Source organism: Chamaea fasciata, unplaced genomic scaffold (assembly GCF_029207755.1).
Source record: "Chamaea fasciata isolate MVZ Bird 193981 ecotype frontalis unplaced genomic scaffold, bChaFas1.0.hap1 SCAF_1, whole genome shotgun sequence".
Classification (NCBI taxonomy): domain Eukaryota; kingdom Metazoa; phylum Chordata; class Aves; order Passeriformes; family Sylviidae; genus Chamaea; species Chamaea fasciata.
Window position 1 is genome coordinate 94,935,362 of NW_027094086.1, and position 15,368 is coordinate 94,950,729.

General features: G+C 40.3%; 2 protein-coding genes across 3 annotated transcripts; one reads left to right on the forward strand and one right to left on the reverse strand.

Moving 5' to 3' along the window:
• The first annotated feature begins 2,740 nt into the window (after nt 1-2,740).
• HSBP1L1 (heat shock factor binding protein 1 like 1) lies at nt 2,741-4,524 on the forward strand. Its single transcript, XM_066189683.1, has 3 exons — nt 2,741-2,848; nt 2,978-3,044; nt 3,924-4,524. Exons 1-3 carry the CDS (start codon nt 2,804-2,806, stop codon nt 4,034-4,036), a joined length of 225 nt encoding a protein of 74 aa, XP_066045780.1. The 5' UTR covers nt 2,741-2,803; the 3' UTR covers nt 4,037-4,524.
• Nucleotides 4,525-6,797: 2,273 nt separating this feature from the next.
• Nucleotides 6,798-15,315, reverse strand: TXNL4A (thioredoxin like 4A). Of its 2 annotated transcripts, XM_066189660.1 has the most exons (4): nt 15,246-15,315; nt 14,909-15,082; nt 8,018-8,121; nt 6,798-7,279 (listed from the first exon to the last, which is right to left on the reverse strand). In XM_066189660.1, the coding sequence occupies exons 2-4, from the start codon at nt 15,059-15,061 to the stop codon at nt 7,108-7,110; spliced, it is 429 nt and encodes a 142-aa protein (XP_066045757.1). In that variant the 5' UTR covers nt 15,062-15,082; nt 15,246-15,315; the 3' UTR covers nt 6,798-7,107. The 2 variants fall into 2 exon arrangements, with proteins under 2 accessions (XP_066045757.1, XP_066045766.1); XM_066189669.1 differs by lacking the exons at nt 14,909-15,082; nt 15,246-15,315 and adding an exon at nt 13,518-13,595.
• Between the last annotated feature and the right edge of the window lie 53 nt (nt 15,316-15,368).

A 15,368-nucleotide genomic window follows, 5' to 3' on the forward strand; every position in this document is an offset into this window, starting at 1 on the left:
TCTTACCACACGTGTAATATTCAGCTTCTCTTTGAGATGTCCTCTCTCCGACCTCACCTCCATTCCAAAGCAGCCCTGAGCCAGATATGCTTGGAGTATGTGACCAGAGGATTCCTTACCCCTGGTATAGTAAATCTTATTTGTCAGCAAAGAGGAGGGAGAGGCTCTATGTAACATCCAAACAGCAAGAGTAATGCATTTCTACAACAGTTCTTCTATCTCACCACACCACAGACTTTTACAGCATGGCCATGACCTTGGAGCTATGGTTTTATAAATGTTTAAACATGCTTTTATGTCCTATCCTGCTACCCTGAGTTTTCCTTCCAGCAGTGGAAGAACTAGGATTTCCCTAGGAAAGAGCAAGGGAAACATGCTTTGGAGACCATTTCAGCTCACACTGTGAAGAGTTCACAGCACAGGTCTGCAATACTGAAATAGGATGGAACCAGATGGCACCTCAACCTTGAGGTCACCCTACTTTTTATTTTTGCTTCATGTTCTTCATACTTAGACATATTTAGACTGGAAGTGACTAAAGTCTAAGCTTTTTACTGAAAGAAAGTAGCATAGAGCATATTTTGGCATGGAAAAAGAATTTATGTTGTCAAATCATCTTTTACTCCTGTCTCAAACCCCCTCAAGACCTGTTTTTGTACTCATTGCCAAAATTAACTTCTTGTTATCCTTTTAGTATACAGCATTCTTATTGCAGTAAATACTCTTATGAGCACTGGGGTTTACTGGTTCTCAGCTAGCCTTCTGCTTTTGAAACAAAACAAAACCAAAGGGTCTTTGCTCAGTTTCCCTTAGCCCAGGGGTGCATTCCGCACATGGACTATGCTTTTAAAATACGGCTCATCTTACATCCCCAGGTTTCAGACCCTGGAAATGTATGCAACAGCTCAATTCTGAATTTCTAAGCCCTCTGAGAAGGGAGAGACTAGAGGACAGCAAAGCAAAACCAAGCATGCTACTTCTATTATAAGTAAATTCATTGTTAAGCAAAGTCTGTTTGGTCTTGCCATTTGTCTCTCCTATTCTTAGGCTTTCTGAACTTTGGAACTTTTCCATTACCACTTTTAGCTTTAAAGACACTTCCATTTTTATTTCATAGACCCAGCTGTGCACTATTGGCCTAATTCAGCTTCAGATCTGAACTAAGAGGGCCATTCACATCAGCTGCTGAGCCCACAAAGAACCAGACCTTTGAAGGGGGAAATGCATGGTGAAATATTTTTCAGTCTCTTTCACACTTTTAATTGCTTGTCCTTCATTGCTGTGCCAGCTGGATATTTTTGTTTGTTTGTTTGTTTGATTGATTGTTTTGGCCACACTGACCTACCTTACAAAAATAAGGAGCTAATTACAGAAAGCCTTTATCAAGTCATGCTTATTTTCAGTTGAACTCTAACCTGGCCTTTGCTAAAATGTGGCACTACAAAGATGTAGTGGGATTCCTGCAAATTGATTGGCTGTATAATACTTGCTCCTCTGCATTTCCAGCTGGTTCTTTATCCTTGCAAGCTCTTCACTACAAGTAGGACTCTATGGCTTTGTTCAAGGCAACTCGGCACAAGTAGACAGAGCCACTTCAACTGCCTCTGAGGGGAAATACTGCTTTGTGAGAGAAAAGCTTTTGTAGCTCTTCTGAAAGGAGGGAAAACCAGGAAGATTATGTCTGTTATCAGAAGTAAAAATACCACAGCTCTACTACGTAGCCTTAAAGCAAAGAAGATTCATTATCGACAAATAAATAGGTAAGAAGCACCAATTATTCCTTATTACTTATGCAACAGAATAAAAAGGCTGTATGGTTGAAGCTAGTGCCTACATACCAAAGCAAACCCTATCTGCATGCATAATATTGTTCAAATTTTTTTTTTCTAGAAGCTTTCTAGAGCAGTAACACTGTTAGAACACTCAAGCTTTGCAAAACATGCTTGATTTTTCTTTCTACAACGAGGGCAACCTGCAAGAGGGGGAAGATAAGGCTCTACAGAGAAGCCACAATTATGAGAAGCAGATAGCAATGCAGAGGTTGGCTTTGATGGTAGAATTTCACCTCAGAGATTAACATACCCTCTCAAGTGAGGTGGGGTAGGTCAAGAAGGAAAACAATTAGGTTTATTAAGAAAGATTCTAAGTGGTAGGCTTACAGCAACTGAAGTCATTCCTAACTCAGAAGTTTCTTGTGGATGAAGACACATATTTGGCATAACTAGCATATGTAGTTACTCAAAGTAATTGACTAAGGTAATTTATTGCCCAACAGTGATATGCTCCTAACCATACAGACACAGTAAATTGAAAACCTTAATTTACATCAGGCAACTGTCCCAGCATCCAGAAGAAAGACACCTCTGTAATAGCTGCACCAGCAGCTTTTTGCGCTGTGCAGCCCAAAAGCCAGGGATGACCTAGATGCTGGCGCTGCAAGAGGCACCACGCGACTCTTGCTGATGCCTTTGGTGTTGTCTCGCTCAATACTGCAGTGCAAGGAACTTCAACCACCACGCTATTTTTACCACTTCATCTCACAAAACTAGTTACACGGGGAAAAAGGAAGCGAACCTTTAAAAAAATAACATAAAATGGTAAGACCTCTTAAGATCAAAACTCGGCGTCCTTATTTAGTTATTGCCATGCGGAATGACGATTTCTTCGGCAAATAAAGGATTAGTAGTTAAGGATGCCCCAGCTCCCTGCGGAGCGCTGCGGGCGGGGCCGTGCGCTCGCTGCCCGCCCCGCCGCGCCCGCGGAGGCGGGCGGAGAGCAGGGACCGGGGCCGGAGCCGGGACCGATGGCGGCCACCGACCCGGCGGGAGCCGTAGAGCTGCCGCAGCTGGTGAGCGGGGTCGGCTCCGGGGCGGGGAGCGCAGCGGGGCCGGGCTGGGTGTCCTGGCTGCGGGGCTTCTGTACGGCAGGGCCTTTGCCTTCTGCTTCCTCTGTGTTTATTTCCCCCCTCCCCTCGCAGGCGGAAAATCTGCTCTGCCGGCTGCAGGAGAATTTTCAGGCGCTGACGGAAAAGTTAACGCTGAGAAATATCCTCTTTGGAACGTGGGGTACCCGCGGCTGGATTTCGGATCCCGTGGCTGGGGCCCCTGCGCGCTGATGGGTGCGGGCGGGGTCTTTGCTTCTAACAACAGGATGGGCTTCTGTCAGGAAATTAGCGTATATGAGTGACGTGGCTAAACACCTATGACGTAAAGGCACCTGACTTCCCCCCCCAGCCTGTTTATATATCCCTTTTTCTAAGAAGGAAGTCCTAAAAAATGTTTCACTACAAGTAGCAAGGTAGTCTCTCTGCAGCAGTTCTGGCTTTCAAGTAAAATAAGCATCGAATTACGCATAAAGATTCTGGAGGTGCATTTTAAAAAGCATCCATCTCCAAAAATGCAACTCAAATGAGCCACCGTTTAAAAGCAGCTGTTGGCCTGAGCATGACAAGGTGAGCCCTAAAAAGCAGAAAATCAGACCAGAAGGGGCTCTGAGCTTTCTTATTACATGTACTTAGAGAAACTAGCTCTGCTTTCTGAAGCACTTTTTTTTTCCCAGAAACTTGACCTTTTAGGAAGCAGCTGCTTCCTGAATGTTTGAGTAGCAGTCATATTCTGCTTGTGTGGGTTAACTGTGTGGTATCACCTAAAATAGTTCCTCAGAAAGAAAACAATCTCTTACACAGTTCAGTCATGAGTATTTGCAAAGGCTTTTCATACTAAGAATTTGAATGCTTATCTGTTGTAAGAGAACGTGGGATTGTGTTCTAACAATACCACCTGGTGCATGCTTCATCTTGCATTAAATGTGAACAAGTAAAAGGCTGACACATCTGGAAGAAAGCTGCTTGTTCTTACAGAAGAAAAAAAAAATCTGTAAAATTGTGTAACTTATTTATAAATACGTTATCTTTAACTTTTTACTGCAAGAAATGGGCGAGCGCATCACTGACCTTGAGAAGCGCGTTGCTGACCTGATGACAGAGGCTGGGGTAGAAAACAGCAATGAAGAGTTGGGAATAAAGACATTGACTTAAGTTTTTCTGTTTTATACTTTTCCACTTAGTTTTGAGTGATGGGCAAGTACTGCTGTTCATGTATTTAGTATACGTGCATTTTCTTGGATTTGAAAGTGTCCATTTTAAAAACATTATTAAATATACCTTGGATTTTTTTTTGTCAAGAGCCAAAGAATGTAACCACTTTTACAAAAGAAAAACTGCATCTTGTTGTCTCTGTTCCAGCTGAGTGCCATATACAAGGGGGTAGTTCACACCCCAAGTATGTGAACTGAGGCTGTCCATTCATAGTGAAATGTGTGTGGTGAAGTGCTCCCTCCCACTATTCCTGTCCCTCAGGTATGCTAACCTAGCTGACAATTCTCGCTGGTATAAATTTATGTACCTCTGCTTTTAAACCTGCTACAGCTTCCCAGTGTGGCTTGGAGCACACCTCTCACATGCACTCACCCGAAACACAGCAGTAAATTACAGTCAATCACTTTATAATATAACATCATGCTACATTTCAGGATTGCATTCAGGATTTTCTATCCGTCTGTTGCAAATGCCAGCCCACTCCCTGATGGATGCCTGACTCTGTGTTCTAAGTGTTTATGAGGCAGTGCTGCTTCCGTGTTCTGTGGATGCAAGTGATCTTGTCTTCCTGTTGTTGCACACTTTCCTGATTCAAACTGAGACACAGCAATTATTCTTGTCATTGGAACTTCTTACCCAGTGAAAGACAGTAATGTCTGTAAATATTCTGAAGAAATTTAAGTATCTATTCATTCTGATGCCTTTTGCACAAGGTCCACAATAATATTCCGAAATGCAGAAAGACAACCCACGAAGATGCATTTCAGTGTACAGAGATCTTCCTATCTCCATACTGAATCACATTCATGAATAAATCACTAACCTACTTATTCACTGTATCTTTGCAGCACTGAAATGGAATGTGTTTGAGGAAGATAAAGGCATAGCAATGACTCCAAAATTTTACAGTCAAGTGTCACATTGATGAAAAATGTTAAGGGAAAACAAATGTGTTTGCATCATGTCATAACAGAACCTTGAAAAAAAATTTTTAACTATTGCCCCAGGAAAAAAAAAAAATAGAAAGCTAGGCTAGTTCATCAAAGTGAGGCACTGTATTTCCTGGAACTGAAAAAGTACTGTTAGTTTCAGAGAAGGCAAAGCCACAATTTTGGATAGAAAACTATATCCTGTATAGTGAACTTACCCAATCACAAATGTTTTCAATGTATGAAAATGCATTTATTTTACTATTAAAATAATATTTGTTGCCTTTTTAGCTTATATGTTCTTAGAACAAAACATTCTGTACTAAAAATAACAGCAGTATTTGTAGGCTACAACTACTCGGTTGTTGCTCTTTGCACAAGCCCACCCAAAGCTGTGCACATCAGTGCAAGTAACATCACACAGGTATTTATTTTGTGACAATTTCAGTTCTTGAATGTTAGCTGTTTTGATGAAAACAGTTTATTTAAAGACCTGGAAATAGATGAGGAATTCTAGTTACGAAGCATGTCCAGAAGAAGAAGTTGGTAGTCAGAAACAGGACATCTGCACTAACTTAAAGGCTGTACACCAAAACATTGGTAGTCTTTGCAGGGAAGATTTAGTTTGAAATGTAATGGGAACGTTTTACCATAAATGCAGAAACTGAACCATTGCCAGTTTAACAATACCTCAGCTAACGAGGGAGAAATGCTTCTACTCTTACAGCCTTCGTTAATATAAAGAAATCATTCCAATTAATGCTTTAATCAGTGTAGACTTGCACATACTATCAGACTGGGGGGAGAGGTTGGTATGCTGGAGGACAGACTGCAGAAATGGGCCAACAGGACCTTGATGAAGTTTGAAATGTCAAGCTGGGCAGGTGTGAGGGGCTGGCTGGCACTGCTTTGCAGGAAAGGGGTCTGGTGGAAAGGCTGAGTGAGTGAGCATGGTACTCAGGCTGCAGCAACTCACTGGTCAGTATTAGCACAAGTAAGCCCAGCAAGTCATTCACCCCCCATTCACATGGCTGGGAGACCACATCCACAACATTCTGTCAGACTGGAGGCTCCCCAGTTCAAGAGATGCAGTGGTGGGAGGGACGTAAAACAGAGCCACTAAGATATAGTGGAGTACAGCAGATCCCAGGTTTGAGAGAAATCTGTTAGTCCAGCCTTAAGAAATGAGCATGGCTTCTTGCTGCAAACCACTACCCCATGGCAGAGCACGGGGAACAGACATTGTTGAAGGTGTTGTACGCCAGGGTTACTTAACACAAGCTGAAACACAGAAGATTCCAGCTAGATGCAAGGAACACCTTTTTCAACTATGAAGGTGCTGAAACAGCAGAAAAGGCCTTGCATAAAGGCTGAAGATTCTCCATCCTTAGAGAACATGGAATCATCAAGGTTGGAAGACACCTTGAAGATCACCTGGTCCAACCAAGATACTCAACACTGGACACAATCCTGGGCAACCTGACCGTGTGGAACCTACTATGACTGGGAGGCTGATGGTCCCTTCCAACATAAATGATTCTAAAATCAATAATCACTCTAAACCGGATTAACTTGAGCAGAAATTGAGACCCTTTTGGTTTACTTCCTTCACATTTTCTAAATCCTCTACAGCACACTTGGTAGTAGAAGTAAATTATTCGTCTTCTAACTGAAAAAAATTAAGGTAAGTGGAACTCACTTTATTCTTTAAAAAAAAAAACCTATAGTATAGTTTTCCCAGATATTTTTGTAATAAAAGCAAACAAAACCAGTTGAAGTGTTTTCCTGCAAACAGGCTTTTTGTGTACAAAAATAAGTAATACCAAAAGGACAACAAAGGAGAAAGTATTTAAAAAAAGAAAACCCAAAATTCAGCTACAATATTACTGCAGTCAAGACAGTTCTAGGCTTTGAGTTTTCTACTTCTCAAATACAATTCAAATCTTTTAAAAAATTCAAATTATGCTCAAAATTCAAGGACTTGTAGGGGTTTTGTTCTTTTAATATACATATATGTACACACATACACAGAAATAAATTTAAATGGACATAGGATTATGAAAAAGGCAGCCCAAAGAAACATCAATATCTATATTTAGTGGAATAATCTTTTGGTGATACCACCAAACCTCGACCTTTGCGGGCTCCTCTATAAACAGTTTCTATAATGTCAATCATCTCCTGCTTATCTTCCATTGCCCAGTTGATCTTGTTGTTATTACCTGTACCTAAATCAATCATGATGTGTTTGTTCCTTTAAAGAGGAAGAACAAAAAAACAAGTTAATATGGTATTACAATTCAGAAAGAAATCTTACACCACCACCACCACCCCCCCTCCCAAATGCTTTGTAGGATCAAAGGAAGCCCTTACAAACATAAACAGGCGTGGAAAACAAGCATTAAAGGACATCTGCAGATGAATATTTATCTGGAAGAATATCCACTCCTCTCACTCAAGCTGACATTTCACTGTCAATTTTTAAAGCAAGAATAAAGACTCCAAACCTGTCCCCAAAATGGCTACTCATGCAATTATCCTTCAGCATTTTCCTTATTGTTTGTATTTCTCTCCCACTACTGTCAATCTCCAGAGAGACTTCCATGCTTGTCAGCTGAACATTTTATCTCATCAATGTAGAAACCTTACCTCCAAGAAAACCTTACTACTTTTGATTTATCTTGAAAGCAAGTTTGGCAAGCTTGACTGCTTTATTACTACAGCATTCTCTTCAGGAAGTTTGAGATTTAAAACTAAGAACAATGGATAATAAACCCAGTTTTCACTATCGCTAATTTGCATTCTATTATCAAACACTGTTACCAGGCTAATTGGAAAACAAGCCATTTTCCTATATAATCAGTTTGCTCTTCTGAAGAGCAATAAAACACAGGCATCAGTGTGCTGCTATGCATTTGGAAACAATCTGCTGAGACACCGTATTTGACAAACACAAAGTTTAAATGAGTTACATTCCAAAACCCTCACATACCTGAAGAAAAACATGACAGTACAGGGATCATACAACTCGTACATCTTGTTGAAGTCTGGTACTTCAGTGATGTCCACAAGATAAATAACAGCAAAGTTTTTAACCTAAGCAGAAGAAAACAGGAAATACAAAAGCAATATATATTACCAATTAAAAGACATAAGCTTTCATTATTGTAACATTTATTTTCCAAATTATTAAGTCATAAAATCAGAATAGACAGCCTTGATTTTTCTGTTAACCACAACAACCAATTAATATGGAAAATATTTTTCAGTATAGCCAAAAAGCTCATTTCACATCCAGTGTCAACTGGAAAGATACTATGCTAAATCAACATCCAGAGGAACAAACACCCTTTATATAGAACTGAGAACTCACAGTGGCATGCACAGCTCTAAACAAGCAGAATAACTGCTTTGTGCAAGCCAAGCTGACACATTTTGCTTCTCTCATCAGCTGCTTACGGACTTCAGAAAATTAATGATCTACAATGCCCTGGTGCCTGCCTCCAAGCATTTTTTCTCCCTCTATAACGTCCAATTTGTCTAACAAGACTCATTAAATGAAAAGGAAACTTATAATTTAATTTAAAAACTGGTTGCTTTTTTGAGAGGTGCAAAGCTAAAACTTGAAAGTGTAATTGCTAAAATGTAAGACCTTCATATGAAGCTATTGACGACAATTCTGGTAAACTGGCTTTCATTTTGCCAAGTTACTCAGTTACATGCAAAAGAATCCTTCCCCTCTAGTGTCAGTCAATGCCTTCAATCCTGCTAGAAAACCATGTCACATTTCTGTCCCCTAAACTTAGCGTACTTGTTGTTAAGTGGAATTAGGAGAAGTGTTGGTTTCTAAACTTAGCTCATAAGTGCACAGTAGAAATTAACACACTCACACACACTAGATTCTAAGTCAGAAGTAACCCAAATTGCACAAACATTTAACTGTAAGGTATATTATCAAATGTTTGTGCACTACATCAGGAGTGCACAATTGTGCCTCCCTATCCTCAGTCACCTGCTAACACAATTTTGGTCCCTCCCATTTGACTGCCCAGAATTACCAGCCTGAAGTTAACACACATGGTCTAAAATCTATGACAAACTCACTGTTCATGACAGTACTTCCCACTTGTTAATTTTGCTATCAAAAGTCCAGAAATACTTTGATGAGTATAACATCTGCCTGATGGAACAATATTTTATTTTAGTTCACAGAGCAGGATTAGTTTGTATGAGAAAAATATGACATATTGTGTAGCCTGTATGTAGACATCCTAGCAGGCACTTTACTGAGAAAGTATGGAAATGTTTATTTACAAAAAAAAAAAAAAAAAAACAAACTCAGAAGCACAGAGTAAATAAATTTTTATGGACTTCAAGACAGTTTCAAAATTATAAAAAATAATCACACTTCAAGAATGTAAGTATTAGACGCAAGGCAAGTAAAATCTCTTCTAGAGCAAAACAGCAAAACATAAAGTAAAGCACATTTTTACTGTGCTTTTATGGAGCCAGTTATAGTCCTAGATTCAGTCAATATTATAAAGCAAACATCCCATTTAAGCCATGTTCTAAATCAGGCAAGAAGTAAAGCCTTGTAAACTAAAATAGTCATAATATCAAACCCTCTGAAGGGATCCTTTACAGCCATTTCAATTTTACATTAAAGACTTCTAAGAACCTTATTGGGATGTTCGGAGTCAACACAATTTAGCCAAAAAGTGACTGAAGCTACTCCCTGGTGAGCCCTGGCAGGCAAAAGACAGTTCTGGGGGTTTTGGTCCTTTTTTTAGAAAACAAAACACCTGAGGAGCCATTTTCATTTTATCCTATCATTACTTCTTCCACCCTGCTGGCATTTTTAGCATCAGCAGCACACCTTCACCATGTGGGGAAATTTCTACAACACATTCAGCAATTTTGATGGAACACACCATCTTTGAACAATTACTTAATTTGGAGCTTGGAAAATTATTGTAAGATAAGCCTAGCATTAATAAAACATTCTTAGACCTGTTTTGTTTGGTGAAAGATTAGAAGATTTACATGTTGCACCAGAATACCACTCCAAAAGCACTCCTAAACCAAAATTTTCCTTCCAAGAACTCTCTACTCCATAAAGTACAGGAAGAAAAAAACCTTTTAAAGTTAGTTTGACATTATATGCATTTAATTTAGTTGAGCTGTTGCAGAACCAGAAATGCTTGTCACTACCAGTGATCATCAGTAGCCTAGGATTTCATACAAGAGAAACAGACTACACAAGTCTGTTTTTGTTACATAAATCTTAGTAAGAAGGACTGGATCACTCAAATCACCTTTGCACAGCACATATGCAAGTCATCACCTGAACCCAAGCATCCAAGACATTAATTAATCTTCCTTCTCTCTGACCAACTTTTATAGAAGTGAAACTGATGACAGTCGCCTGCTGAAAAGCTGGTATTAAGTCTAAAGCAGAGCTTAAAGCTGGACTCAAATTTGAATTCAAAACTTTAAAAGTGGCTCTATTCTTTACCTCTTACTTTCCTAATTTCAAATTTAGCAAGATCACTACTCCAAAACGAGTTAGCTTGCAAGCACATTGAATGAGGGTGTGCTTTGTTGAGTTTGGACACTGGCTGCCAAGGATAGCAGCAGGAGATTGGGATTCAGGCCTAAGGAGGGACTAAACACATGGAGAGGATTATGCAGAAGAACTGCAGTGGCCTATTTAATGTTTAGGGGCTGGGCCATTTAATGTTTAGGGGCTGGGCAAGCTTGTCACCAAGAGGCATTTTATTTCAACATGAGACAAGTCTTGCAGAGACTCAAATGTCTCTTTTTGCACAATATTGACCAGTTTTAGTGCCTGAAGAAGCAGTACCTGTCTCAGACACAATATTGGAGCCAAGACAGCAGCAGTACAGAGCAGCACCTGAGCCGGCTTCACACACAGCCTGCTCTAATTCACAAAGCTTTAGATTAGGCTTTGATTTAAGCAAACGCAATGGAAGTATTCATGGATTCAGACTGCTATGGATGTGCATGGTTTGTGGAGACAAACCAAAGGTTGACCTCTCCCTGTTGGGATGTGAATTCATTGCTCAGACAGAGCTGTCAGTTGAAAACCTACATTTCTGTACAAAACCAGTTTTGCTACCCTGTCAGTGCAGTGGTTGCTAACAAGTTTTCTTTCTGACTTGTGGGTTGTAACTGAGGATACAGTATGGACACCTCAGAACAAGAATAAAATACAACTCTAAACAAGCAAACCCCAATAAATACAAGCAGTTGCAGTAGTTACAAGAGAGACTACACTGAAGTTGTTAATATAAACCAAAGTTTTACTGTAGAGACAATATGAAAAAAAAAACTTGTAGTATTTTAGAAGCTGAACACATAGTAACACAAGTTTATTCTGAAAGTGCTTAACCTCATAACATACACTAAATCCAGTAAATTTGTTGCCGTAAGTCAACTGCTTTCTGAAGAAAAACAAAATCAGAACTCTAGTGAGAGACCTCCTTCTGGGCAGCACCTAACTTGTGCAACAACTGAAGACAAAAATATTTTCAGAGACAGATATTAACTATTTCTGACACTTCCCTTACCTGTCTTTTAATTCAAAACTTTTTCTGCCTTGGCTATTGGAGCTGCTACTCATGGGAACAGGGTAGAGTAGGAAACCTAAGTCAAACAGCAGCATGGATTCAAAATTTTATGACTTGCTTTCACAGGTTAGGCTTCAATTTTGTTGGTTGTTTTCCCCCTTTTCCTCAATGATGGTAGCTTCTATCAGTCTAATCAATCTACATTGCTGAACACACATGTAGAAAACCCAGAAGTACATTACTGCCTGCCCACAGTTAGAGGCTGTTTCAATACTTCACAGAACTGTGTCTGCCTGAGGACTGCCATGAAATCTTTAAACTGAATGCCTCAAGACTATAAAGCAGAGGAATCTACAGGACTTTAACATCAGATAAAGATTCTGTATCCTGTCTTCATGAAGATCACACACTTTGCTAGTAAACAAGAAACACAGATAAAGGAAAAATCACATGCCACAAGACTCATTTGTCCTCTGAAGTTCTCCGCCCTTTCTTCATTAACAATATCCTTCTAATAAATGAATAAATAAATTAATTAATTAATGTCTACAACATGAGATTGACACAGAAATATGATTAATGACTAAGATGAATGACAAAAATCATGAAGTTTCTTGACATTTCTGTCAGAGGTAAGTAATACTTTTTTTCAGTTTTTAAGATTTCAGCTGCCTTTGAAAAGCAAACCTTACAGCACAAATATCTATGGAAATCTGAAACAAGATCCAAGATTCCATCTTCTCATGTTCCTATCCAGTTTCTAGACAGTGTTTTTTTCTGTTTAGAACTACAGAACACTACTTTCTGGCCAAGAAACTCACAGGAGAAAAATACAGGAACTGTGACTAGCTTTTGCAGCAAATGACTCAAATTGAAGGTGGCTAGCAGACTTGCATTACTGAACTGAACAGAGCAAGTACAAACTTGAAAGTCTGTACTGGCAATATTTATTTGAATTTTTTTCTTTCTAATTATGCTGTAAATTTAGGTGATAAATTTCTAGGGGAAAAGAGAAAGACATTGCACTGCCAAGAGCAGTGCTTACAGCTAATAATTTTGAAAACCGGAGACATCAGTAAATGGATTAACTTTGCTCAGCTTTTAATTACAAACACCTAAAATACCAGCATGCCTTTTTTTATAGCTACCTCTTTCCCTGTCCCACCTTCTTTTCCTCTCTCACCTTTCATGTAACCTTAGCAGTAATGCAGAGGCACAACTACTGTTTGATGAAAAGCCACAGGTATTCACACTTCTGATTATGGTTAAATAAATGCACAGCATTTGAAAAATCCCCCCTAAATGCACATTAATCCACTATAACAAAGTGCATTAATTTAGCAAACCAATCCCTGTATTTCAGGAGATAGGTTTTCATAATTATGAATTTCCTTTAATGAAAAGAAAAAAGTGTATTTTTAGAAAAGGTCTTTGAGATGAAATTTGTGAAACTCAGTTCTTGTTTCAATCAGTATTTGATTGATACCCTGACAAAGAAAAGAAAATCTAACATCTTACAATTATGATTTGTTTTGACATTCAATGAAATGCTTCTTTTTAATGTAACACTAGGGAAAAAAACCCAGTCAAGTGCAAGTGGAGTACATTTCAGTGAAAATTATCTACTTTGTATATTCATGTAGCATTCTAGTTTCTTTTTCCACTAAAGGATTCAAACTGAAAAAAAAAAAAAAAGAAAACCAACCCTGTTCTCCTATCATAAACTACAGATAAATATTACTGCTACCCAAAAACATGCTGCAGTCTAAAAGAATATTGTACCAGGGTAACAAATGTAAAATATGGCCACATTGTCTTCAAATGTAGCCTGCAATTATAGCACTTTAACATTCTGTATTATTCTGTAGAATAAACACCTGTACAATTGGAACTTTTACTCACTCTTTAAAACAGCAGAGATCCAAACATGGCTTGTAAGCAAGAGGATGAGGTAGGATCTCCCCCTTTAATTTGCCATTTCTGCAGAGGGAGATTTTTAAATAAGAAGTTACTTTGTTCCTTCTTCCCCCAGTCACCCCTAGCTGCTAGCAGATCTGCCAAATTGCCAAGCATCCTGCCACAGGTCCACACTAACAGTATCTGAGCATAACACTCCCACCAGGCTGAATACAGAACAACTGAATTAAAACATCACAACTCTTTACTGCATTCTAATATGTCTTAACACATGGCTGTGGGTATAGATCTTTCATTATGGGGATTTTCAAGACACAAGTTAATTTATTTAAAAAAAACCCAAAAACTTTAGAAGACAGTACACCACAAAAACTATTCCATGTCAAGCTATGCAGCATGCACAGAATTTTGTATGAAGGCAGCGAAGTTGTGGGTGCCCCCTTCCTGGCAGTGTTCAAAGCCAGGTTGGATGGAGCCCTGAGCAACCTGGTCTAGTGTAAGACATAGCAGGAGAGTTGGAATGAGATGATCTTTAAGGTCCCTTCCAACCCAAATGATTCTATCATTTCTATGATAGCTAGCACCTTTTCCTACCCAAGTTACCATTTCAGATATTTTTCTTCTTTCTTCATGTGGTTCAAAGAGCTGTCAATATTCTACATCTATCGCTATGCAAAACCTTTAGCAAATATATGAGAAGGTAAATTTTAGCTGATTATGTATTCTAACAGTCTAATTTTTCCTATCTGTGTATCTTTCTTAAGCGAGTGACCAGCTGTTGGTAATCATTCAGTTTCCATCTGAAAACAGCTGTGGAGTTTGCCTCTTAAAATTTAATTTAGTCCATGCAACTCAGTGGAATGCTATTGGTCTCCACAGATAATATCACTGACATTGATATCGCTGATGGATTAATCAGAATTATATAAATGACAGATTAATCAACACCATTCCGCACATTTTAGCACCTCACCATTTTTAAGACCCAAAATGAAAGTAACTTTTCAAGTTACTCAGATGGAAACCTGCAGGTGCCACACATTTCCTCTGTAAAGTGAGAGTGCTGCGTTACCTGGAGCCGCAGCAGCTCTACCACCGAGCATTGTTTCTGTCTGAATGCCGATGCTCATTCAATGACGGGTTATTAACAGGCAGCAACCTCGATTTCCGAATATCTGCGATGCTCTTTTCACCCCCCAAAATACTGCAAGCATTAAGGCAGTCTTTAGGAGACAGTCGTGAAAGTAAAATCACACAGCTTTCCCGCTGCCTCCTAAAGCTTGGACACCTGTGCAGAACCCGTTACAAGCTGCCCCAGGCTCCAAGCAAGCCACGGGGAACACTGAGCTCAGAATGAGCAGAAAGCTTCTGTTTACCTTTTCGGCGATGCTGTACAGGACCTCATCCATCTTCATGCACGTGGGGTCCCAGTCGTGCCCGAAGCGGATAACCACGACCCGGTCCTCCTCCGACAGGATGGCCTGGTCCACCTGCCACCCATTGTGCAAGTGCGGCAGCATGTACGACATCCTGGCGGCCGGCTGGCGAGCCTGCGGGACGACAGGGATGCCCCTGGAGCTGACAGCCCGCCCTGCCTGCCCTGCCCCCGCCCGCCCCCTCCCCGGGCCCTCCCGGGGCGCCGGTGGGCACCGAGCGCCGGCACCGAGACCTACTGCAGCCCGCCCATCCCGCCACAGCCCGTCCCCAGCGCACCCCGCGGGCGTCCTCCCCTCAGAGACACGGAGCGACGGCAGCGGCGGCACGGGCAGGAAGCGGAAAGGCGGGCTCGGGAATGCGCGCGCAGGCGTGGGGACGCGCGCTTCCGGCAGGGCGCGG

Excerpts from the sequence above, each read along its gene's own strand:
- TXNL4A (XM_066189660.1), bottom strand. The coding sequence starts at position 15,061 with ATGTCGTACATGCTGCCGCACTTGCACAATGGGTGGCAGGTGGACCAG. Across the intron at positions 8,122-14,908 it reads TGTACAGCATCGCCGAAAAG|GTTAAAAACTTTGCTGTTAT; the intron begins GTAAACAGAAGC and ends TCTTCTGCTTAG. Across the intron at positions 7,280-8,017 it reads ACTGTCATGTTTTTCTTCAG|GAACAAACACATCATGATTG; the intron begins GTATGTGAGGGT and ends TCCTCTTTAAAG.
- HSBP1L1 (XM_066189683.1), top strand. The coding sequence starts at position 2,804 with ATGGCGGCCACCGACCCGGCGGGAGCCGTAGAGCTGCCGCAGCTG. Across the intron at positions 2,849-2,977 it reads CCGTAGAGCTGCCGCAGCTG|GCGGAAAATCTGCTCTGCCG; the intron begins GTGAGCGGGGTC and ends CTCCCCTCGCAG. Across the intron at positions 3,045-3,923 it reads GGAAAAGTTAACGCTGAGAA|TGCAAGAAATGGGCGAGCGC; the intron begins ATATCCTCTTTG and ends TTAACTTTTTAC.